This window comes from Drosophila sechellia, unplaced genomic scaffold (assembly GCF_004382195.2).
Source record: "Drosophila sechellia strain sech25 unplaced genomic scaffold, ASM438219v1 U_237, whole genome shotgun sequence".
NCBI lineage: Eukaryota > Metazoa > Arthropoda > Insecta > Diptera > Drosophilidae > Drosophila > Drosophila sechellia.
Window position 1 is genome coordinate 34,045 of NW_022611179.1, and position 23,225 is coordinate 57,269.

Consider the following 23,225-nt stretch of genomic DNA (forward strand, 5'->3'; position numbering starts at 1 on the left):
TACTTTTAGTTTGAACCTTCGAGTCTTCTTCTTATTCAACTTTGACTTTAAGATGTTTATTTTGTCCACCAAAACATCCCTAGCTGTCATAAATTTTCTAGGTTAACTAATTTTAAATTGATATGAGCCTCACTCTTGGTGATAAAATCTTTAAATACAGAGAATACATCTGATTTATATGTTAATAGATATGTCACACAGTAATGTGTGTATTCATCAATAAAAACAACGTAATATTTTTTATCATTAATAGTAGAGGGTGTGATTGGCCCACAGACTCGGAATCCTGCAAATCTGGATGCGAGGGAGAGGCCTAGCAACAGCGAAGACGGCTGCGATGCAAAAGTCAAGGGCGTTCAGGTTAAACGGTATTTAATGAACTAACGGTACCGCGCTGGACCTTCGACTCCAGCCGGACAAGGGCACGGAGGTCGAACGGTAACGGTGCGGACTCTGGATATGCACAGTGAACTAACGGTACATTATTTGGACCTGTACCCAAGCGGGCCGTGCGAGAAAGGGGAAATAACGGGATCTCCGCAGCCTATAAAGGGACGGCGCAAGTGAATCTTGAGTCAGTCAGTAATAACAATAATAACTAGAACGCGTGGAAGGGAACACTGAGTCAGAACGTACGGAGATGGAGATCGTGAGTGAGAACGAGCGGAGAAGTTAGTGAAGAGCAAAATGTGGAAGTGTCGGGCAGCAAGAGTCCCGCATTACACGGAAGGACAAGCAATGCATGTGGAGAGTGGAGGAACAAGGACCTGGAAATTTAGAAGACCAATTAAATTATGTGGGGTGGCAGCTTTGTGAGATTTGTGGGCGTTAGAATGGGCGTGCCAAAATGGGACACAAAAATTGACCTGCGTCTATTCTGAATCTGAGATCAAGACGTTCATACGGACAGACGGACGGACGGACAGACGGACATGGGCAGATCGACTCGGCTATTGACCCTGGTCCATTTCAATGCTATTTTGTGTCTGGGCGAATAAGCTATGGTTATCTATAAATATTATTGTGAAATACAATTATTTAATATTGTCAGACTATCATGAGATAAAATGGCACTTGGTTGTTTTCTTTTTATGTCTCTAAACTTAGTTAAATTTTATTAAATGATATATCATATCACGAGTTCCAGTTCAGTCTGGTTGCTCTGGTATTCAGTTTTGCAAACAATTTCAACTAAAAATTAATATTATTCATAAGAAATTCAAAATTATCACTAAACTTAGTTAAATTTTATTAAATGATACATTATATCACGAGTCCCAGTTCAGTCTGGTTCCTCTGTAGTTTGATCTAAGAATATAATGCTTTAAATCATTCTGTGAGTCCAAGTCCACTTCTCAATGTAATGAATCTTGCAAATGGTAATGGCTTAGTTAGTATATCATCAAGTTGTAAATATATTGTTGTTGTTTAGCTTGTATAAGTTGTAAGTTTATTTTCAATTTGTTCTATTGTAAAATTATATTTAATGTCTATTCTAGTTCTCTTATGGCAAGTTATTTGCAATATTAATAAAACCTTCATTATCTTCATATATACCTTTTGGACCTGTTAGTTCTAGTTTAATTTTTACCAACAAAGACTTGAGCCATATGGCTTCTCTAACACCTTCAAATAAGGCCATGTACTCTGCTACGGTGGATGAAGCTGCAACAGATTTTTGCTTCATTGTGCTCCATGAAATTAAACAACTTTCAAACTTTTTAAATAAATATCCAGTAGTACTACGTCTGTCTGTCTCCTTTCCTGCCCAGTCAGAATTAGCATATCCAATAAGAATATTACTAATTTTTAGAATTAGAATTTACTAACTTTTCTCAAATTTCAATCCCAAATCAACAGTTCCTTTTAAATACCTAAAAACTCTTTTAAGACAAAGCCATAACTCCTTATTGTTGTTATTCGAATATCGACCTAAAATACTTATTTTTGTACTTAAGTCTGGGCGAGTACATAACATGATGTACATCAAACAACCAATCAAGTTTCTACATTGTACCTCACATGATTCTATAGACTGTAGAGCCTCATAGTTTAGTTTGCTTGGGAGAGGTGTATTAACTGCATTACAGTCTTCCATATTAAACTTTCTCAACACATTCTTTATATATGCCGATTGACTGAGACATATCTGACTTTTATTTCTATCAATTTTAATTCAGATAAAATATCGAACTTCTTTTAAATCAGTCATTTTAAATTTATTTAGAAGGTATGATTTAAATTTAGACATAGTTTCGGGTTTTACTAGTGGCAATTATTACATCGTCCACATATAATAAAATATAGATATTATCTGATAAATTTAACTTATCTAAAATACAATAAACTTTTAGATTTTCAAATCCAACATCTTTTAGCACATTTTCAAAAACTTCAAACCAGGATCTTGCAACTTGTTTAAGGCCATAAATAGCTTTATTAAGCTTACATACTGCATTCTCATCGCAATACCTGGCAACCCTCTTGGAACCTTCATGTAGATTTCATCTTATGGTTTTGGAAGAACCAACAAAAACCGAAAACTGGAAATTCGTGCAACTGGTGCAAATGTCTCAACATAGTCAGTCATATATTCTTGTGTAAAACCTCGTGCTACTAGTCTTGCTATATACTTTACTAAGTTTCCAAACTCATCTTGTTTAATACTAAAAACACATTTACAATCTACTATGTTTTTATTATTAGGCTTCTGCACCAAACTCCATCCAAACTGATCCAAAAAGATCAGTCATCACGAAATTTCATCAAATGTATAATTTAGGTTTACCTTTATTTCTTTCACTGCGTCTGATTTCTTTCTCACTTTTGTTACCGTTTATTTCATCACCAGTTTGTATAACTGGATCGGCATTCTTTAGACATGTGGAATTTTCACTAAGTTGTACATTTATTCTAGAATCAACAGATTCATCATTTTCCATCATTGGAAAATTTGACTCTACATTATCTTTATTAGAAGAATCATCAATACTTTTATTTTGAACCTTCGAGTCTTCTTCTTATTCAACTTTGACTTTAAGATGTTTATTTTGTCCACCACAACATCCCTAGCTGTCATAAATTTTCTAGGTTAACTAATTTTAAATTGATATGAGCCTCAATCTTGCCGATAAAATCTTTAAATACAGAGAATACATCTGATTTATATGTTAATAGATATGTCACACAGTAATGTGTGTATTCATCAATAAAAACAACGTAATATTTTTTATTATCAATAGTAGAGGGTGTGATTGGCCCACAGACTCGGAATCCTGCAAATCTGGATGCGAGGGAGAGGCCTAGCAACAGCGAAGACGGCTGCGATGCAAAAGTCAAGGGCGTTCAGGTTAAACGGTATTTAATGAACTAACGGTACCGCGCTGGACCTTCGACTCCAGCCGGACAAGGGCACGGAGGTCGAACGGTAACGGTGCGAACTCTGGATATGCACAGTGAACTAACGGTACATTATTTGGACCTGTACACAAGCGGGCCGTGCGAGAAAGGGGAAATAACGGGATCTCCGCAGCCTATAAAGGGACGGCGCAAGTGAAGCTTGAGTCAGTCAGTAATAACAATAATAAGTAGAACGCGCGTGGAAGGGAACACTGAGTCAGAACGTACGGAGATGGAGATCGTGAGTGAGAACGAGCGGAGAAGTTAGTGAAGAGCAAAATGTGGAAGTGTCGGGCAGCAACAGTCCCACATTACACGGAAGGACAAGCAATGCATGTGGAGAGTGGAGGAACAAGGACCTAGAAATTTAGAAGACCAATTAAATTATGTGGGGTGGCAGCTTTGTGAGATTTGTGGGACACAAAAATTGCCCTGCGTCTATTCTGAATCTGAGATCAAGACGTTCATACGGACAGACGGACATTAGAAGGTATGATTTAAATTTAGACATAGTTTCGGGTTTACTAGTGGCAATTATTACATAGTCCACATATAATAAAATATAGATATTATCTGAGAAATTTCACTTATCTAAAATACAATAAACTTTTAGATTTTCAAATCCAACATCTTCAAAACTTCACATTTTCAAAAACTTCAAACCAGCATCTTGCAGCTTGTTTAGCTTTATTAAGCTTACATACTGCATTCTCATCGCAATATGGCAACCCTCTTGGAACCTTCATTTCATCTTTCAGTTTTGAAAGAACCAACAAAAACCGAAAACTGTAAATTCGTGCAACTGGTGCAAATGTCTCAACATAGTCAGTCATATATTCTTGTGTAAAACCTCGTGCTACTAGTCTTGCTTAATACTTTACTAAGTTTCCAAACTCATCTTGTTTAATACTAAAAACACATTTACAATCTACTATGTTTTTATTATTAGGCTTCTTTTTATTTCATCACCAGTTTCTATAACTAGATCGGCATTCTTTAGACATGTGGAATTTTCACTAAGTTGTACATTTATTCTAGAATCAACAGATTCATCATTTTCCATCATTGGAAAATTTGACTCTACATTATCTTTATTAGAAGAATCATCAATACTTTTAGTTTGAACCTTCGAGTCTTCTTCTTATTCAACTTTGACTTTAAGATGTTTATTTTGTCCACCAAAACATCCCTAGCTGTCATAAATTTTCTAGGTTAACTAATTTTAAATTGATATGAGCCTCACTCTTGGCGATAAAATCTTTAAATACAGAGAATACATCTGATTTATATGTTAATAGATATGTCACACAGTAATGTGTGTATTCATCAATAAAAGCAACTTTTTTTTTTTTTTTTTTAAATATTCTCAGCGCCTGTTGGTGCTGTCATTTTATTGTACTCTGATTTTGTTTTAAAATATATAGTTACAATTTATGGCATTTTACAGTTTTGGATCGGCGGCGATTGTGCGCACCATGGTTATGAGAGCTATTTAAGAATTTCAATTTCGAGGAAAATTTTTGATTTGCTTGGCGGCAGTTATACGCGCCATGATTTAAATTGGAATCTAAGATTTAGGATTTTACGTTAAGTTAGCCTTAGCTTATGGTAGTTACAATTTTTATAGGTACTAGTAGTTTAGGTAGTAGTTTTAAGTTTAAGTAATATAGTAAGAAGAAAAATTTGTGGTATTATGGGGAAAGATTTTAGGTGGATGTATATTCTAAAGCTAAAATATTGTGGCATAGGATTCCAGCGATGAGACTCTAGCAGATGGCGGCGACGACGAGCAGTTGCTATCATCCGAGGAGATAGATAGCACTGTTGCCCATCCTTCACTTTGGTCTCCATTATGTCCGTCCATTTTGTATGCTGCGTTACGTCTTGTTCACTTTGGTTAGCTGTTTCACTGGTGCCTCTGCCGGATTTTCAATCACCACTGACGCGCCGTTTTGGTCGGGAAGCCTAGGCGGGCTATTGGACTTCGATAAATCGGAGGAAAAAAGCACGGCTAGTAATCGGTGTTCTGGCGATTTTCCCGTCAGAATGGTTACCGATATATCGCTTCGCGTTGGCCGATGTCATTGGTCATTATCAGTAGCTGGTCTCACTACTCCTGGGCTTCGATAAATCGGAGGTAAAAGCAGCCTAGCTGGTAATCGATGTTCTGGCATTTTTCCCGCCAGAAACGTTATCGATACCCTGCTTCGCGTTAGCCGGTATTCCAGGTCATTCTCGGTAGCTGGTCTCACTACTAATTGGAAAAGGGAAAAAGAAATCATATGTTACCTTTCCTGATGTAAATTGTGATGTAGTTCCTTCTCCTATTTGGTACAGCAACTAAATATTATTATTTCTTTCAGCGTCGCTGCTCATCGCGTCACCTCGGAGATGCCATCATGTACCAGGCATCGGCCAATCTGGCCCGTCAGACCTGATGCAAGCGTCCAGTAAATCATAATATTAGACATCCAGAAAGAAGTATTTGTCCACCGGATAATCGTCGTACGGCAAAACGATTGGCAAGGAATGCGACTGCGGCAAAAACCATTCCCTGCTACTGCTGTCGCTACCGACCGCTGCTGTTGTTGCATTATGGTGATGGCTGCGTCGCCGCCGCTGTTGCTGCTGGTGGTGAGTACGTAGCTGTTGTTGTTGTTGCTGGTGGTGACTACGTCACTGCTGTTGCTGCTGATGGTGGTGGCTGCGTCGCTGCTGTTTCCGCTGCTGGTGGCGACCGCGTCGCTGCTGTTTTTGCTGCTGGTGGTGACTGCATCGCTGCTGGTGGTGAAGTGCGTCGCTGCTGGTGGTGCCTGCGTCGCTGCTGGTGGTGGCTGCGTCGCTGCTATTGCCGCTGCTGGTGGCCGACCGCGTCGCTACTGTTTTTGCTGCTGGTGGTGACTGCATCGCTGCTGGTGGTGAAGTGCGTCGCTGCTGGTGGTGCCTGCGTCGCTGCTGGTGGTGATTACGCTGCCGCTGCTGCTGCTGCCAGTGGCGGCTGCGTCGTTGCTGTTGTTGCTGCTGGTATATTTTTTTTTTTTTTTTCCTTTGTATTTTTCAGGTGCCTAGGCTGGACGGTTCTTGGAGGTAAGTATTATGTTTGTATTTGTTTATTTATATAGTTGCATTATTTGTTGTTTTTCAGGTATATTTTTCAGGTCGGCTATTCTGAAGGTGGGTATTATGTTTGTTTTAAATTGCATTAAATTTTTGTTTTTTGTTATCAGGTACTTTTGTAGCAGCTAATTTTGAGTCCGTCGTAGCTGTGATGCCGTGGTTTATTGGGTTCTTAGTTTGCGATTAATCTGGAGGTAAGTATTAAGTTTGTTGTTATAATTGCATTAATATTTGTTTTTGTTTTCAGGTACATTTGTTGCAGCTCATATTGAGGCCGTCGCTGCTAGGATCACGTGGTTTTGATTTCTTTACGTTTGCGGTTAATCTGGAGTTAAGTATTACGTTTGTTGTTATAATTGCTTTTATATTTGTTTAATTTGTTTAATTTTTCAGGTACGTTTGTAGCAGCTAATATTAAGGCCGACGCAAATGGGATGCCAAGGATTTGGGTTCTTAAAGTTTGCGATTAATCTGGAGGTAAGTATTAAGTTTATTGTTATAATTGCATTCTTTTTCCTTTCTTCCAGTTCATTTGCCGGTCCGAGAATGATTGCCAGGTGGCCTGTCAGGAAGTCGGGTCGTCGTATATTCCCAGAAGGCGGATGTGGCAAAAGCATTCACTGTTGTTCCTGTCGCTGTTTTTATTGTTGCTGCTGTTTCCTTGTGTTGCCGACTCGTTATCACGCTCGGCTAGAAGGTGATTCCTGTGTCGCAACTCGCCTTGATGAAGCTCTGCATGTTGTTGGTGATTCCGGCGCCTAATCCCAGGCAAGGCTGCCATCAGACATGATCTCCGTACGTTTAGTGTCGCTAATCATCGGCCATTCGGTCCCTTCAGTCCTGATGCAGGTATCCCTACTTTAGCAGGAGGGAAAAGCATGCGCCGCAGTTCAGTTGCTTTTACAGGAACACACCGGTTTTCAGGAATGAAATTTTATTGTATATTTTAGGAAAGAGAAGGAAAACTAATAAATTATTTTCTTTCTTTCAGGAAAGCGGTGGTGAAGAGCCAGACAAAGCGGCAAATGGAGCCATCATAAAGCGGAGATTGTTTCAGGCACATATCCATCAGTTTGGAATGAGAGACGGATCACCAGTGATGCGTTCTCCATCTCGCCAGGAAAGCGCCATTCGAGTGCGCAGTCTATATCATCCAGTAGGTGTTATTAGTTAGATTTTACCATTTATATGTGAGACATTTTCCTTTATTAAAATAACCTGTATGTGAGCCTTTAGCCTTTTTTTATTTATTTCTTTTCTATTTATATATTTTGCCACCCCTTCCGCCAGTTTTGGTTAATTCTGTCTTTTGCTTTTCTCTGATTTATTTTAATTTTGTTCCTGGTCTCCTTCGTAGTCGGGTAAGATTATTCTCTGTACATTTAGTGGTTGTCCTTTAAATCTTTCTATTATTTCCTGTCTGGTTAGATCGCCCCTTCTATATTGCTTATTATATAGGTTGATTTCTGATTCACCCCATCTATCTGGAGGCCACTTTTGGCTTTCCCTTTCCCTTCTTTCTATCACTTCCTGTTGTTTTATTCTTCTAAGCTCTTCCTCTTCTTCCTCTAGTCTCAGCAGGGTGGGGAGTTCAATTAGATGTGTTTGCCTTATTTTATCTCTCTCATTTCGCTTTTTTAGGGTTCTGCAGTCATCTAGATCAGGGATTTTTAGAAGTTTAGGTGAGAGTGTTTGTCCAGTCTGGTTTAGGGTGATATGGTCCCTTGTCATTTTCAAGTACCTCTGCCTGCTACTTTCTAGTCTTTTCGGGATAAAGTGCCTAGAGAAGATCCTGCGAACAGCTATATTTGGGTGTGATTTTATGGTTTCTGAGAACCTGTGGACAGTCTGTTGGTAGAAATCTTCTACTGTTTTGACTTCAAATCGGTCCCTTATAGTTTCGTTTTTCGTATATCTTCCCGCTCTACATATGTCTCTCACTTTCTTATTTTCCACAACTTGAATCCGTCTTATCTGTGCATCCGTAACAAGGGGACCCCAGGCTGCTATGGCATACTGCCATATTGGTGACAGGACTGACTTAAGGATCAGCATTTTAGTCTTTGTAGGGAGTTTGCTCCTTCCGTTTAAGACCCATGTCATTTTTCTGTAGGCTGAAGTGTATTTGCCCACCAGCTTTGTGACGTGGGAACTAAGGGTTAGCTTGCTGTCAAGGATTATGCCAAGGTATGATTGTTTATTTTCAGTCTTTATTGTTTGGCCCTTTATCTTCATAGTCTTTAGATTTGTTGGTAAGTCGTTTTTTAATGTGAAGATGACATGTCCAGTTTTAGCAGCGTTTATTGATATACCCCATTTTTCTGCCCAGTCGGAAAATGACTTAAGGTAGTTTTCATTGTTCCTTGTGGCAGCAGTTGGTATTATGTCTGAGCTAAGGACCATAGTGTCGTCTGCGTATGTTGAAAGCATGATTCTTTCTGTTGGTGAGGGGCGGTAGATATGTGGAAGAGGCATGTCTGAGGAGAAGATTGAGTAGAGTAGTGGTCCGAGATTGCTTCCTTGTGGCACACCTGCGCCTATTTGTCCTGTTCTCGAGGTCTCTCCAGCTTGGTCTTTGACCTCAAACGTTCTATTTGTTAGGTAGCTCTCCAGAATGATGTATAGGTTGTAAGGTAGTATCTTAGCTAGCTTAAGTAATAGTCCTTCATGCCAAACCCTGTCAAAAGCTTCTGTTATGTCAAGAAAAACCGCTGAGCAGTATTCCTTTTTCTCAAAGGCCTCTAGAATGAAATGTGTGACCCTGGCTATTTGCTGCTCAGTTCCGTGCTCTTTTCTAAAGCCAAATTGGTGCAGAGGTATAGCTTTTTTGAATAGGTCTACCTTAAAAAGTCTTTTTAAGAGTAGTCTTTCAAAAATTTTTGAGAGTCCCGAAAGTAGACTAATCGGCCTATATGAACTTGGCTCGTTTGTACTTTTCCCTGGTTTTAGAATCATTTTTACCTGTGCATGCTTCCAGGCTTCAGGGTAGTATCCTAATCTAAGTATGGAGTTATAGATTAGGATAAGGTACAGGGTAGCTTTAGTCGGTAGGGTTTTTATTAGCTGGTTTGTTATAAGGTCTTTTCCCGGTGCTTTACTGTTCTTTAAGTTTTTTATTTCGTCATTCAATTCATTTAGAGTAATGGGTTGGTTTTGTGGGTTTTTGTTTAGATTATGTCGTTCGGTTTGCATGCTTTCCTTAATTATTCTTAGTTCAGTATTAACTCTATTTATGTGGTAATCAGGTACATTATTATTTGGCTTAAATCTTCCTTCCAAGTGGGAGACAAATGCTTCTGTTGTCTCCTTTATCGTTTTTGTCCATTTTGGTCCGTTTTGGGTTTCTAATTTGAGGGGAAAATTAGGCTGATTTGTCCTTTTGCCTTCGTCTAGCAGTTTCCACATTTTTCTCATTCTGTCCGGGTTATTTGTGTCTATTCCTTCGACTTGCTCATTGATTCTATTTTCTCTCAAGGTTTTTATTGCTTTTTTTAGTCGATTTTCAGCAGCTTTTAGTTTAGCTTTGTCCTCGTCCGTTCTAGTAGCTTTAAAAACTCTGCTTAGTGTTCGTTTTTCCTCCAGCAGTCTGCTTGTGGTTTCGTCCAGTGCTAGGGTATGACTTTTTCTGTTGGCTTGCCCATGCCTTCTTCTGGAGTTTTCAGGTGTTCTTAGGGTGGGAGTTGATTCCGCAACCGAGTCCTTTATGTTTTTCATGAAGATATTTATGGCGTCGTTTATATCTTCTGCTACCCTTATCTCAGTGTTTAATAGTACCTTTCTTTCCAGGACTTTCTTAAAAAGCTCAATGTTAGTGTTTTTCTTGAGGATATTGTGGTTTTGTTTTTGCAAGGAGAGAGTGTTTATATCTAGGTTTATCTCTAGTAATATGGGAAGATGGTCTGAGGATAGATCCGCCCTTGAAGAAATTCTTTTTTCAAATCTGCCAAGCCCTTTACAAATGGAGAAATCTATTGCTGACGGGTTTTTCCTTGTGTCGTGCGGGAAATGTGTCGCACAGCCAGTAGCAATGATCTCAGCCAAGGAGTCAGCTTGAACTGCTTCGAAGAGTGCGGCGCCACGTTGACAGGCGCGTATACAGCCCCATTGCCTATGTTTTGCATTCCAGTCGCCACATAGGATGAACTTAGACTGTCCTCCCAAAGTTTTCTCAGCAAAATTGAGAACGTCAGTAAAATGGTGGGACAACCACTTTGGTGAGGGCGGACAGTAGACAGATGCTATTACTATCATTTCGCTGCGTCTGTTGTTGTCTGGCAGCAAGACTATTGGTGCACTCTGTATGCATTCTTTTTCAATTGGTTTTAAGGCCATATGTCGGATACTGCTGTTTACTATAGTGGCGACTCCTCCTCTCTTGCTAGAGACAGGATTTTGGGCTAAGTATGTGAAGAATCCTGGCAGCTCTAGTTTGGTGGATTTGTTGTCAAGTCTGGTTTCAGTGACTATGACTATGTGAGCATCAATATTTACGATGAACAGCTTGAGCTCATCTAATTTATTGTTAATCCCACCAGCATTCCAGAAAGCGATTTTAAGTATATTCCTGTTTCCCGTCTGAGCCATAAGAGACGTCACTTTCTGATGATACTAGAAAGAGCGTTTACACAAAGATTGGATCCCGGAAAGGATTTTTTGGAGATTTTGGACAATATTTTCTTTGATTTAGTAGGCTGGTGACGATTTCTAGGAGGTTGTTTAGCTTCTTTTCCATCCCTTCAATGCGATTTAAAATGTATTGCTCCTGACTAGGCTCCTTGGATCCGTAATTAGGGATATCTTCAGCTGTTGGGGGTGGGCGGAAGTGGGTGAGATGTGTGTTGGCCGGGTTTAGGACGCTATTAGGGTTTTTCCTGCTTTCTTCTAGAGAAGCCAGGACCTTTTTGCTAGTTGTCGGCGGGCTTGTTTCTTTCCTCAGTTTCTTGTCCAGATTCTTCATTCTATTTAGGCGTTTGCTTATAGATATATTTCTTTGCGTAATCTTTACTTGTCTTATTTTAGCAGGTATTTTAGTGTTGTTTACGGTGCGTGGGGCGGCGTGTGTGTAGGGCTGTTTATTGCGGGACGTTTGTAGGTGCGTGGGTTTTTGGTAGGGCTGTTTATTGCGGGGCGTCTGGAGGTGCGTGGGTTTTGGGTAGGGCTGTTTATTGCGGGGCGTCTGGAGGTGCGTGGGTTTTGAGTGTAGGGATTGGATTTTGTTAATGGATAGTCTTTGCTTTGCTTCTTGGAAAGCAGGACATCCTTTATAGCTGCTTACGTGACTTCCATTACAATTTGCACAAACAGCAGGAAGGTTTTTGGGTTTGGTGCATGAAACCGTGGCGTGCAGTTGGCCACATTTCATGCATTTAAACGGGTTTCTGCAATAATTCCTTGTGTGTCCAAAACACTGGCAGCGATGACATTGCGTAGGATCCTTTGATACCCGTTTCCTTTCAACCTTGACTCTTTGTCCTCCCAGGGATTTTAATAGCAGGACCTTGAGATGGCTGCCGTCAGCCTTGGGTACAACTTCAACCTCATGAATGCGCATAGGATTTTTTGTGTCCCTAAACTGCATTGCCCTGATAAGTTTTGTAGCTATACCGATATCTTGTAGTTGGCTTTCAATCCATTTGGTCGGGGTTGACTGATGGAGATGCCTAATTACAATTTGGAAGCCTTTTTCACTCTTTGGCTGGTGGGAGTGGAGTGGTATGTTTGCCTCAAGGAGAACATTCTGAATTGCATTGTAGGCATCCATTGTTTTAGCTTGGATTCTTATGTTGTTGCCGAGTTCAGCTTTGGTGGTAAAGCTATTGACCCCGGCTTTATAATTTAACTTTTCTATTAGCGGAATAATCTGCTGAATGTTTGTCAAGAAGATAGATGGTGGTTTCCTGCTAGCTGGAATCGTTTTCCAGGGCGGTAGGTCGGGGTTAGCTGCTGTGTTTGAGGGACTAGTGACTGGGGCTGTGTCCATTTCAGCTGACTTCTGCAAAGATTCTCTTCTCGAGTCTTGCCGAATTTTAATAGCTGCTTTACTTTTGAATATGGGTGTTTCAGTGGGTAGATTCGTGACACCCAGATCATCGTCAGAGAAATCGTCGCGTATTCTAACCTTTTTGTTTGAGGTTTGAATTTGGCCCTCGTCAAGACAGTCCCCACGGCGCTTCCCAGGAGTTTTGGGAGAAATCAGTGTTTTTGTTAGGTTTTTTCTAGCTGCACTCAGTGAGCGTCCGAGGGCGGCAGAGTCATGTTTTGCGTGGAGTAAATTTTGCATTGGAGTTGGTGAGCGTTTTGCATTTTCTCTAGCCAACTCTGCAAAAGTTTTGACGGGAAAAATGTTCTGAGAAGCTGTGGGTTTGCCTGCTTGAGTGACAGCACTGATAGCTGTGACAGCACTGATTGCTGTGACGTCACTGATTTCTGGGCCTGGGTTTGAGTCTTGGGCGGAAAGGGATGCGCTTATGGCGGGCTTTATTGGACGTAAGTATGTGTCGGAGGGAGAAGCTTCTTTGGCGGTTTTTGATGATTTGGTTGCATTGGTGTAATTATGTTGTGTGGGTATGTTTATAAGTACTTTGGCGGGAAGCAGGTTTTGTGTTGCTATGTGTTTGTCTGTGTGGGTGTGTGTCTTGGCTGCAATGGTAGGTATTTGCTTTATGGTGAGGGGTGGCGGGTTTTTGGCGGCCTGTGCTGGCTTTGTTTCACGTAAGTATGTGTGGGAGGGAGAAGCTGCTTTGTCGGTTTTTGATGCTGTGGTTGCATTATTGTCGTTGTGTTGTGTGGGTGAGTTTATAAGTGTTTTGGCGGGAATAAAGTTTTGTGTTGTTGTGTGTTTGTTTGTGTGGGTGAGAGTCTTGGCTGCTATGCTCGCTGCTGCTATTGCTGGGTTTTTGGCGGGTTGTGTTGGCTTGGTTTCACATAAGTGTGAATGTGAAGAGAGGTTTATTTGACCGGTTTTTGGTGATGTGGTTGCATTAGTGTCGTTATATTGTGTGGGTGAGTTTATATGCCTTTTGGCGGGAAAGAGATTTTGTGACGCTGTGGGCTTGTCTGTGTGGGTGTGTGTCTTGGCTGTTTTGTTTGTGTATTGCGTTTGGGTGATGGGTGAAGAGTTTTTGGCGGGCTGTGCTGGCTTGTTTTCAAGTAGTTGTGAGTGAGAATAAATTCTTTTAGCGGTTTTTGATGCTTTGGTTGCATTAATGTCGTCATCTTGTGTAGGTGTGTCTACATGTGTTTTGGCGGGAAGAATTTTCTGGGTTTCTGTAGCTGTGTCTGTGTTAGTGGGTGTTTTAGTTGCAGAGTTTGGGCTTGAATCTTTGGTAGTGGGCGATGGTTTGGCGGGTTTTATCGGCTTGGTATTGCATAAGGGTGTGTGTGTGGGAAGAATTATTCTAGCTGTTTTCGCTGCTTTCTCTGTGTTGAGTGCACTGGCGTCATCGTCTTGTGTAGGTGTAACTACATGTGTTAGTGGCGAGGAAGTGCTAAAATTTTTGCTAATGGAAATGGGGAAGGGGCTATCGGCAGGCTTTTTTTCAGTGGCTTCAGTGGTATTAGCAGTACTCCCGCATTTATCAACAAATAAAGGGTCTGGCAATATGGTATTTTTATTTTCATTTAATACAATATTTTCAAAATCGTAAGATTTCATGTCGGTATTTAGTTGATATAGGCTTCTTCTTACTTTTTTTTTTTTTTTTTTTTTATATTTTCAGCGTATGGTGACGCTGTCATTTTATTGTCCTTTGATTTTTGCTTAAAAATATACAGAGACAATTTGTGGCAAATTACATTTTCGGATTTTTTTTGGCTGCAGAATGCGTGCCATAATTACAAGTATTTATAATTTAAATTTACAGGAGATATTTTTGAAAAATTTGGCGGCTTTTTGCGCGCCTTGTTTTTGAAATATGTGTCGGTAGTTTTTTGCACGCCATGTTTTTGAAATATTTGGCGGCATTTTTTGCGCGCCATGGTTTAAATTTGAATATTACTTTACTTAGGAAATAGCTTATAACAAGGAGAAAATAGTTTTGTTTAAGTAATCTAGGAATATAGTTGAGCGATGACATGGTATCCAGCGATGATACTATAACCGATGGCGGCGAGGATGAGCAGTTGCTGTCGTCAGATGAGATGGATAAAACCGATGCCCATCCTCCGCTTTGGTTCACTTTCTGGCCGTCCATTAGTTGTTGTTGTTGCTGCTGGCTTCACTTTTAGCTACTGTTTCGCGCGCGCCTCTGTCGGTTTTATAATCACAACTGACTTGCAAAATTAGGCTAGGCGCGTAGGCGGGCTTTTTCGATAGCTCAAAGGCACGGCGGAATATCGATATGCTATCAATTTCACGGCAGCTCATTATCGATATTTCGCGCCCTTTTGTTTGGCGGGCTTATCGGCTATTATATTTGCAGCCAGCCTATCGCCTATCGGGCAGAAATACTGGAATTGTTCAGGTTAGTATTTTTGGAATTCCAGTATTTCTCCTGCGCTATGTCCGTATCAATGGCATATTCAAGAAAGGGTCTCACTTCTCCAAGCGGAAAAAGAAGCAGAAAAATTGCGTGTTATTTCTTATTGTAGATATTTGTTTTCCTGCGCATTTCCCATAGTAATCCTGTTTATGCTTTCAGTGGTGCTGTTTACGTTGATGCTGCGGAGATGCAAGTATGCAGCGGCCGGCGTGGCCAGTCAACATTGGTGCACACACAACTTTTGTTTTTTTTTTTTTTTTTTTAATATTTTCAGCGTATGGTGACGCTGTCATTTTATTGTCCTTTGATTTTTGCTTAAAAATATACAGAGACAATTTGTGGCAAATTACATTTTCGGATTTTTTTTGGCTGCAGAATGCGTGCCATAATTACAAGTATTTATAATTTAAATTTACAGGAGATATTTTTGAAAAATTTGGCGGCTTTTTGCGCGCCTTGTTTTTGAAATATGTGTCGGTAGTTTTTTTGCACGCCATGTTTTTGAAATATTTGGCGGCATTTTTTGCGCGCCATGGTTTAAATTTGAATATTACTTTACTTAGGAAATAGCTTATAACAAGGAGAAAATAGTTTTGTTTAAGTAACCTAGGAATATAGTTGAGCGATGACATGGTATCCAGCGATGATACTATAACCGATGGCGGCGAGGATGAGCAGTTGCTGTCGTCAGATGAGATGGATAAAACCGATGCCCATCCTCCGCTTTGGTTCACTTTCTGGCCGTCCATTAGTTGTTGTTGTTGCTGCTGGCTTCACTTTTAGCTACTGTTTCGCGCGCGCCTCTGTCGGTTTTATAATCACAACTGACTTGCAAAATTAGGCTAGGCGCGTAGGCGGGCTTTTTCGATAGCTCAAAGGCACGGCGGAATATCGATATGCTATCAATTTCACGGCAGCTCATTATCGATATTTCGCGCCCTTTTGTTTGGCGGGCTTATCGGCTATTATATTTGCAGCCAGCCTATCGCCTATCGGGCAGAAATACTGGAATTGTTCAGGTTAGTATTTTTGGAATTCCAGTATTTCTCCTGCGCTATGTCCGTATCAATGGCATATTCAAGAAAGGGTCTCACTTCTCCAATGGGAAAAAGAAGCAGAGAAATTGCGTGTTATTTCTTATTGTAGATATTTGTTTTCCTGCGCATTTCCCATAGTAATCCTGTTTATACTTTCAGTGGTGCTGTTTACGTTGATGCTGCGGAGATGCAAGTATGCAGCGGCCGGCGTGGCCAGTCAACATTGGTGCACACACAACTTTTGTGGAGGAGAAACGTGTGCCGCAGTCCGCGTCATCTAAAGGCTTATGTTTGTCTGTGTGTGTGCGTGAGTATAGTCTGCCTGATGTTCCCATTTGAGCCGAGTCTAATGCTTGTATCTTCTTAACATTTGCAGGCTTTGTTTATGTGAGTTGTGATGTTGCTTTCTCCTTTCTGATACTGCAAAAGAAAAATATTATTAATGCTGTCAGCGTAGCTGCTCATCTCGCCGCCGCAGAGATGACATCGTGTGCCAGGCAGCGGCCAGTCTGGCCCGTCCGGCATGATGCAAGCGTTCAGACTGTGGCGGGTGAAGAAATGCGCCGCAGCCCATCGACGTCTGCAGGAAACGCTCCGGTATGACAGAATTGCAGTTTCATACAAATCTGAGTGCAAAATAGAAATTATCCAGTTTTCTTTCTTCCAGACTTGGAACGTCGGTGACTGCCATCCCGGATGATTGCCCAGTGGCCAAGTAAGGAGTCGGAAAAGCAGTGAACGGCAGGCTCGCCATTGCACTCAGCAGGAGTCCGTAAGGAAGGATCTGTCCGAGGGAAAATCGACGTCTCATAATTCGCCTATTGCACAACTGCTGTTGCCGCCGATGGTGGCGACCGCGTCTCCGCTGTTGCTGCTGCTGGTGGTGCCCGCGTCGCTGCTGCTGCCGCTGCTGGTGGTGACTGCGACGCTGCTGCTGGAGGTGACTGCGTCGCTGCTGCTGTTGGTGGTGACTGCGTGGCTGCTGCTGCTGGTGGTGACCGCGCCGATGCTGCTTTTTTTTTTTTTTTTTTACATTTCAGGTGGAGGTACGGAGACAGAATGAATTCTGTTCCGCATCCACTACTTTATTTTGCCTTTGATTACATTTTATGCAATATATAGGTACAATAATTTGGATTTTGAGTTTAACATAGCTTGGGGTGAGTTTGGGGCTTGGACATAGTTAGTATAAATTATAGTTAGTATTTTTGTAGACTTGGATTTCAGACAATGACATGGATTGGTAACATTATTGACTTGCATGTTTAGTTTACATTTTTAAAATGAAATTAATTTACAATAAACATTAACATTTTAGGCTAACATTGCTTTATTTATTTCTTTTCAGGTACCTCCGCCAGAAGGACGGAAGCACCGAGTCGCTGGGAAGTCTCGGGAGTCATCACAGGTAAGTTTTGTTGTAAGTTGGCTGTGGTCAGTTGCGGCCGCTGGAAGCGAGTCACTTGCAACATGTTGCAGGTGATTTGTTCTCATCTGCGGCATCCCACGCAGCCGTCGTTTGGTGAAGATCCGTTATATCGTCAATGTCAGTTTTATGTAATTGTTTAATGAGTTCGTTTGTATTGCAGATGCATATTGCCGGTCGTCAGGAAGAGGAGTTGCGAGTTGTCCAACGCAGCCGTCAATGCGTTTTAATTGAGCTGCTGGCATTATGGTCGTGGAGTTCGTCTCGTGGCAGAGAAGTCGTCTGTGGGGATTGTAGTTCGGACAATCACCGAAGGGAGCCAGGTGCATCGCGTCTTGTGGCCATAGCTTCAGGATTGGTTGCTTGGGGCCGCCGGTTCGAGATTTGTTGCAGAGAGCCGCCGCAACGAGATTGCCATGGAAATGGATGTAAAAATAGAATTTGGTAAGTATAATATTTGTTGGTTGTTATTTGATGATTGCATTAATTTTTGTTGTTTCAGGTACATTGAGTGGAAATTAATTTAAGGTAAGTATTATATTTGTGTATATTTGTTTATATAGTAGCGTTTGTTATTGTTTTTCAGGTACTTAAGGAGGAAACTAGTCTTGGGTGAGTATTTATTGATTTAATAATTGCGTTGATTTTTGCTTTTCAGGTACGTTTTGTGAGGGCTAAGTTGGAGGCCCAGGTGCGCCGCGTCTTGTGGCCGTATCGCCAGGAGTGGCAGCTTGGGCCGCCGGTTCGAGGTTTGTTGCAGAGGGCCGCCGCAACTAAATAGGCATGGAAATGGATGCAAGAATAGTATTTGGTAAGTATTATATATGCTATTTGTTAATTATGTTTGCATTAATTTTTGTTGTTTCAGGTGCATTGAGTGGAATTTAATTTAAGGTAAGTATTATTTTGGTGTATCTTTGTTTATATAGTAGCGTTTATTATTGTTTTTCAGGTACTTTAGGACGAAACTAGTCTTGGGAGTATTTATTGCTTTTATAATTGCGTTGATTTTTTGCTTTTCAGGTACGTTTTGTGAGGGCTAAGTTGGAGGCTCTTGTTATTGTGTTATTGCAGCTGGAATGCCGCAATTTTGGAGTCATCAAGTTTGCAATTAGATAAGTATTACATTTTAAATATAAATTTCCCAGTAATAGCTTGTGTTCCTTTGTTTCAATAGTTGATGTCTTTGAAGCTGGAGCTACGTGCTTGTCGTCAGCAGGATGGAGCTGTCCACTAGCATCTGCTACTTTGTCTGTCAGGTTTGTTATTATTTATGTGTCCTTGATTAATTTATGTATTGCATTCTTATTTGTTTTCCTTTCATTACAGGTTAGGAGAGAATTCTTTGAAGATACAGACTGAGGAAAATTATGCAATTTGGGGACTGATTTTGAAGCTTTATAAAATGTCGTTTTAATAGATATAAGTATTTGTAAATTTAATTGGATGTTTTTGCGCGCCATGGTTTAAATTTGAATATTACTTTACTTAGGAAATAGCTTATAACAAGGAGAAAATAGTTTTGTTTAAGTAATCTAGGAATATAGTTGAGCGATGACATGGTATCCAGCGATGATACTATAACCGATGGCGGCGAGGATGAGCAGTTGCTGTCGTCAGATGAGATGGATAAAACCGATGCCCATCCTCCGCTTTGGTTCACTTTCTGGCCGTCCATTAGTTGTTGTTGTTGCTGCTGGCTTCACTTTTAGCTACTGTTTCGCGCGCGCCTCTGTCGGTTTTATAATCACAACTGACTTGCAAAATTAGGCTAGGCGCGTAGGCGGGCTTTTTCGATAGCTCAAAGGCACGGCGGAATATCGATATGCTATCAATTTCACGGCAGCTCATTATCGATATTTCGCGCCCTTTTGTTTGGCGGGCTTATCGGCTATTATATTTGCAGCCAGCCTATCGCCTATCGGGCAGAAATACTGGAATTGTTCAGGTTAGTATTTTTGGAATTCCAGTATTTCTCCTGCGCTATGTCCGTATCAATGGCATATTCAAGAAAGGGTCTCACTTCTCCAAGCGGAAAAAGAAGCAGAAAAATTGCGTGTTATTTCTTATTGTAGATATTTGTTTTCCTGCGCATTTCCCATAGTAATCCTGTTTATGCTTTCAGTGGTGCTGTTTACGTTGATGCTGCGGAGATGCAAGTATGCAGCGGCCGGCGTGGCCAGTCAACATTGGTGCACACACAACTTTTGTTTTTTTTTTTTTTTTTTTAATATTTTCAGCGTATGGTGACGCTGTCATTTTATTGTCCTTTGATTTTTGCTTAAAAATATACAGAGACAATTTGTGGCAAATTACATTTTCGGATTTTTTTTGGCTGCAGAATGCGTGCCATAATTACAAGTATTTATAATTTAAATTTACAGGAGATATTTTTGAAAAATTTGGCGGCTTTTTGCGCGCCTTGTTTTTGAAATATGTGTCGGTAGTTTTTTTGCACGCCATGTTTTTGAAATATTTGGCGGCAGTTTTTGCGCGCCATGGTTTAAATTTGAATATTACTTTACTTAGGAAATAGCTTATAACAAGGAGAAAATAGTTTTGTTTAAGTAACCTAGGAATATAGTTGAGCGATGACATGGTATCCAGCGATGATACTATAACCGATGGCGGCGAGGATGAGCAGTTGCTGTCGTCAGATGAGATGGATAAAACCGATGCCCATCCTCCGCTTTGGTTCACTTTCTGGCCGTCCATTAGTTGTTGTTGTTGCTGCTGGCTTCACTTTTAGCTACTGTTTCGCGCGCGCCTCTGTCGGTTTTATAATCACAACTGACTTGCAAAATTAGGCTAGGCGCGTAGGCGGGCTTTTTCGATAGCTCAAAGGCACGGCGGAATATCGATATGCTATCAATTTCACGGCAGCTCATTATCGATATTTCGCGCCCTTTTGTTTGGCGGGCTTATCGGCTATTATATTTGCAGCCAGCCTATCGCCTATCGGGCAGAAATACTGGAATTGTTCAGGTTAGTATTTTTGGAATTCCAGTATTTCTCCTGCGCTATGTCCGTATCAATGGCATATTCAAGAAAGGGTCTCACTTCTCCAATGGGAAAAAGAAGCAGAGAAATTGCGTGTTATTTCTTATTGTAGATATTTGTTTTCCTGCGCATTTCCCATAGTAATCCTGTTTATGCTTTCAGTGGTGCTGTTTACGTTGATGCTGCGGAGATGCAAGTATGCAGCGGCCGGCGTGGCCAGTCAACATTGGTGCACACACAACTTTTGTGGAGGAGAAACGTGTGCCGCAGTCCGCGTCATCTAAAGGCTTATGTTTGTCTGTGTGTGTGCGTGAGTATAGTCTGCCTGATGTTCCCATTTGAGCCGAGTCTAATGCTTGTATCTTCTTAACATTTGCAGGCTTTGTTTATGTGAGTTGTGATGTTGCTTTCTCCTTTCTGATGCTGCAAAAGAAAAATATTATTAATGCTGTCAGCGTAGCTGCTCATCTCGCCGCCGCAGAGATGACATCGTGTGCCAGGCAGCGGCCAGTCTGGCCCGTCCGGCATGATGCAAGCGTTCAGACTGTGGCGGGTGAAGAAATGCGCCGCAGCCCATCGACGTCTGCAGGAAACGCTCCGGTATGACAGAATTGCAGTTTCATACAAATCTGAGTGCAAAATAGAAATTATCCAGTTTTCTTTCTTCCAGACTTGGAACGTCGGTGACTGCCATCCCGGATGATTGCCCAGTGGCCAAGTAAGGAGTCGGAAAAGCAGTGAACGGCAGGCTCGCCATTGCACTCAGCAGGAGTCCGTAAGGAAGGATCTGTCCGAGGGAAAATCGACGTCTCATAATTCGCCTATTGCACAACTGCTGTTGCCGCGATGGTGGCGACCGCGTCTCCGCTGTTGCTGCTGCTGGTGGTGCCCGCGTCGCTGCTGCTGCCGCTGCTGGTGGTGACTGCGACGCTGCTGCTGGAGGTGACTGCGTCGCTGCTGCTGTTGGTGGTGACTGCGTGGCTGCTGCTGCTGGTGGTGACCGCGCCGATGCTGCTTTTTTTTTTTTTTTTTACATTTCAGGTGGAGGTACGGAGACAGAATGAATTCTGTTCCGCATCCACTACTTTATTTTGCCTTTGATTACATTTTATGCAATATATAGGTACAATAATTTGGATTTTGAGTTTAACATAGCTTGGGGTGAGTTTGGGGCTTGGACATAGTTAGTATAAATTATAGTTAGTATTTTTGTAGACTTGGATTTCAGACAATGACATGGATTGGTAACATTATTGACTTGCATGTTTAGTTTACATTTTTAAAATGAAATTAATTTACAATAAACATTAACATTTTAGGCTAACATTGCTTTATTTATTTCTTTTCAGGTACCTCCGCCAGAAGGACGGAAGCACCGAGTCGCTGGGAAGTCTCGGGAGTCATCACAGGTAAGTTTTGTTGTAAGTTGGCTGTGGTCAGTTGCGGCCGCTGGAAGCGAGTCACTTGCAACATGTTGCAGGTGATTTGTTCTCATCTGCGGCATCCCACGCAGCCGTCGTTTGGTGAAGATCCGTTATATCGTCAATGTCAGTTTTATGTAATTGTTTAATGAGTTCGTTTGTATTGCAGATGCATATTGCCGGTCGTCAGGAAGAGGAGTTGCGAGTTGTCCAACGCAGCCGTCAATGCGTTTTAATTGAGCTGCTGGCATTATGGTCGTGGAGTTCGTCTCGTGGCAGAGAAGTCGTCTGTGGGGATTGTAGTTCGGACAATCACCGAAGGGAGCCAGGTGCATCGCGTCTTGTGGCCATAGCTTCAGGATTGGTTGCTTGGGGCCGCCGGTTCGAGATTTGTTGCAGAGAGCCGCCGCAACGAGATTGCCATGGAAATGGATGTAAAAATAGAATTTGGTAAGTATAATATTTGTTGGTTGTTATTTGATGATTGCATTAATTTTTGTTGTTTCAGGTACATTGAGTGGAAATTAATTTAAGGTAAGTATTATATTTGTGTATATTTGTTTATATAGTAGCGTTTGTTATTGTTTTTCAGGTACTTAAGGAGGAAACTAGTCTTGGGTGAGTATTTATTGATTTAATAATTGCGTTGATTTTTGCTTTTCAGGTACGTTTTGTGAGGGCTAAGTTGGAGGCCCAGGTGCGCCGCGTCTTGTGGCCGTATCGCCAGGAGTGGCAGCTTGGGCCGCCGGTTCGAGGTTTGTTGCAGAGGGCCGCCGCAACTAAATAGGCATGGAAATGGATGCAAGAATAGTATTTGGTAAGTATTATATATGCTATTTGTTAATTATGTTTGCATTAATTTTTGTTGTTTCAGGTGCATTGAGTGGAATTTAATTTAAGGTAAGTATTATTTTGGTGTATCTTTGTTTATATAGTAGCGTTTATTATTGTTTTTCAGGTACTTTAGGACGAAACTAGTCTTGGGAGTATTTATTGCTTTTATAATTGCGTTGATTTTTTGCTTTTCAGGTACGTTTTGTGAGGGCTAAGTTGGAGGCTCTTGTTATTGTGTTATTGCAGCTGGAATGCCGCAATTTTGGAGTCATCAAGTTTGCAATTAGATAAGTATTACATTTTAAATATAAATTTCCCAGTAATAGCTTGTGTTCCTTTGTTTCAATAGTTGATGTCTTTGAAGCTGGAGCTACGTGCTTGTCGTCAGCAGGATGGAGCTGTCCACTAGCATCTGCTACTTTGTCTGTCAGGTTTGTTATTATTTATGTGTCCTTGATTAATTTATGTATTGCATTCTTATTTGTTTTCCTTTCATTACAGGTTAGGAGAG

At 41.1% G+C, this 23,225-nt stretch overlaps 2 protein-coding genes and 4 long non-coding RNA genes across 19 annotated transcripts; 5 read left to right on the plus strand and 1 right to left on the minus strand.

Moving 5' to 3' along the window:
• Positions 1-4,739: 4,739 nt before the first annotated feature.
• LOC116802851 lies at positions 4,740-5,876 on the minus strand. Its single transcript, XR_004363198.1, has 2 exons — positions 5,784-5,876; positions 4,740-5,723 (listed from the first exon to the last, which is right to left on the minus strand). It is a non-coding gene; the product is annotated as an uncharacterized LOC116802851 (long non-coding RNA).
• On the plus strand, positions 5,613-7,751 carry LOC116802849. 5 transcript variants are annotated; one of them, XR_004363190.1, is made up of 7 exons: positions 5,613-5,698; positions 5,763-6,033; positions 6,461-6,486; positions 6,545-6,573; positions 6,627-6,710; positions 6,764-7,311; positions 7,508-7,751. It is a non-coding gene; the product is annotated as an uncharacterized LOC116802849 (long non-coding RNA). The 5 variants fall into 5 exon arrangements; XR_004363187.1 differs by having other exon boundaries at positions 6,764-6,993; positions 7,044-7,751; XR_004363189.1 differs by having other exon boundaries at positions 6,764-6,846; positions 6,910-7,751.
• Positions 7,752-15,944: 8,193 nt separating this feature from the next.
• LOC116802848 lies at positions 15,945-16,971 on the plus strand. 6 transcript variants are annotated; one of them, XM_032727064.1, is made up of 5 exons: positions 15,945-16,138; positions 16,193-16,336; positions 16,410-16,420; positions 16,491-16,630; positions 16,686-16,971. In XM_032727064.1, the coding sequence occupies exons 1-5, from the start codon at positions 16,053-16,055 to the stop codon at positions 16,731-16,733; spliced, it is 429 nt and encodes a 142-aa protein (XP_032582955.1). In that variant the 5' UTR covers positions 15,945-16,052; the 3' UTR covers positions 16,734-16,971. The 6 variants fall into 6 exon arrangements, 3 of the variants coding, with proteins under 3 accessions (XP_032582955.1, XP_032582954.1, XP_032582956.1); XM_032727063.1 differs by having other exon boundaries at positions 15,964-16,138; positions 16,193-16,340; positions 16,486-16,630; XM_032727065.1 differs by having other exon boundaries at positions 16,038-16,138; positions 16,193-16,340; positions 16,486-16,630; positions 16,701-16,971.
• Positions 16,972-17,886: 915 nt separating this feature from the next.
• LOC116802855 lies at positions 17,887-18,266 on the plus strand. The gene is made up of 3 exons (XR_004363203.1): positions 17,887-17,903; positions 17,962-17,987; positions 18,046-18,266. It is a non-coding gene; the product is annotated as an uncharacterized LOC116802855 (long non-coding RNA).
• Positions 18,267-20,372: 2,106 nt separating this feature from the next.
• Positions 20,373-21,296, plus strand: LOC116802847. 5 transcript variants are annotated; one of them, XM_032727061.1, is made up of 5 exons: positions 20,373-20,567; positions 20,622-20,765; positions 20,839-20,849; positions 20,920-21,059; positions 21,115-21,296. In XM_032727061.1, the coding sequence occupies exons 1-5, from the start codon at positions 20,482-20,484 to the stop codon at positions 21,160-21,162; spliced, it is 429 nt and encodes a 142-aa protein (XP_032582952.1). In that variant the 5' UTR covers positions 20,373-20,481; the 3' UTR covers positions 21,163-21,296. The 5 variants fall into 5 exon arrangements, 3 of the variants coding, with proteins under 3 accessions (XP_032582952.1, XP_032582951.1, XP_032582953.1); XM_032727060.1 differs by having other exon boundaries at positions 20,394-20,567; positions 20,622-20,769; positions 20,915-21,059; XM_032727062.1 differs by having other exon boundaries at positions 20,467-20,567; positions 20,622-20,769; positions 20,915-21,059; positions 21,130-21,296.
• Positions 21,297-22,313: 1,017 nt separating this feature from the next.
• Positions 22,314-22,693, plus strand: LOC116802854. The gene is made up of 3 exons (XR_004363202.1): positions 22,314-22,330; positions 22,389-22,414; positions 22,473-22,693. It is a non-coding gene; the product is annotated as an uncharacterized LOC116802854 (long non-coding RNA).
• The last annotated feature ends 532 nt before the right edge of the window (positions 22,694-23,225 follow it).

Excerpts from the sequence above, each read along its gene's own strand:
- LOC116802848 (XM_032727063.1), top strand. The coding sequence starts at position 16,053 with ATGTCCGTATCAATGGCATATTCAAGAAAGGGTCTCACTTCTCCAATG. Across the intron at positions 16,139-16,192 it reads ATTGCGTGTTATTTCTTATT|TGGTGCTGTTTACGTTGATG; the intron begins GTAGATATTTGT and ends TTATACTTTCAG. Across the intron at positions 16,631-16,685 it reads CGTCTGCAGGAAACGCTCCG|TTTTCTTTCTTCCAGACTTG; the intron begins GTATGACAGAAT and ends GAAATTATCCAG.
- LOC116802847 (XM_032727060.1), top strand. The coding sequence starts at position 20,482 with ATGTCCGTATCAATGGCATATTCAAGAAAGGGTCTCACTTCTCCAATG. Across the intron at positions 20,568-20,621 it reads ATTGCGTGTTATTTCTTATT|TGGTGCTGTTTACGTTGATG; the intron begins GTAGATATTTGT and ends TTATGCTTTCAG. Across the intron at positions 21,060-21,114 it reads CGTCTGCAGGAAACGCTCCG|TTTTCTTTCTTCCAGACTTG; the intron begins GTATGACAGAAT and ends GAAATTATCCAG.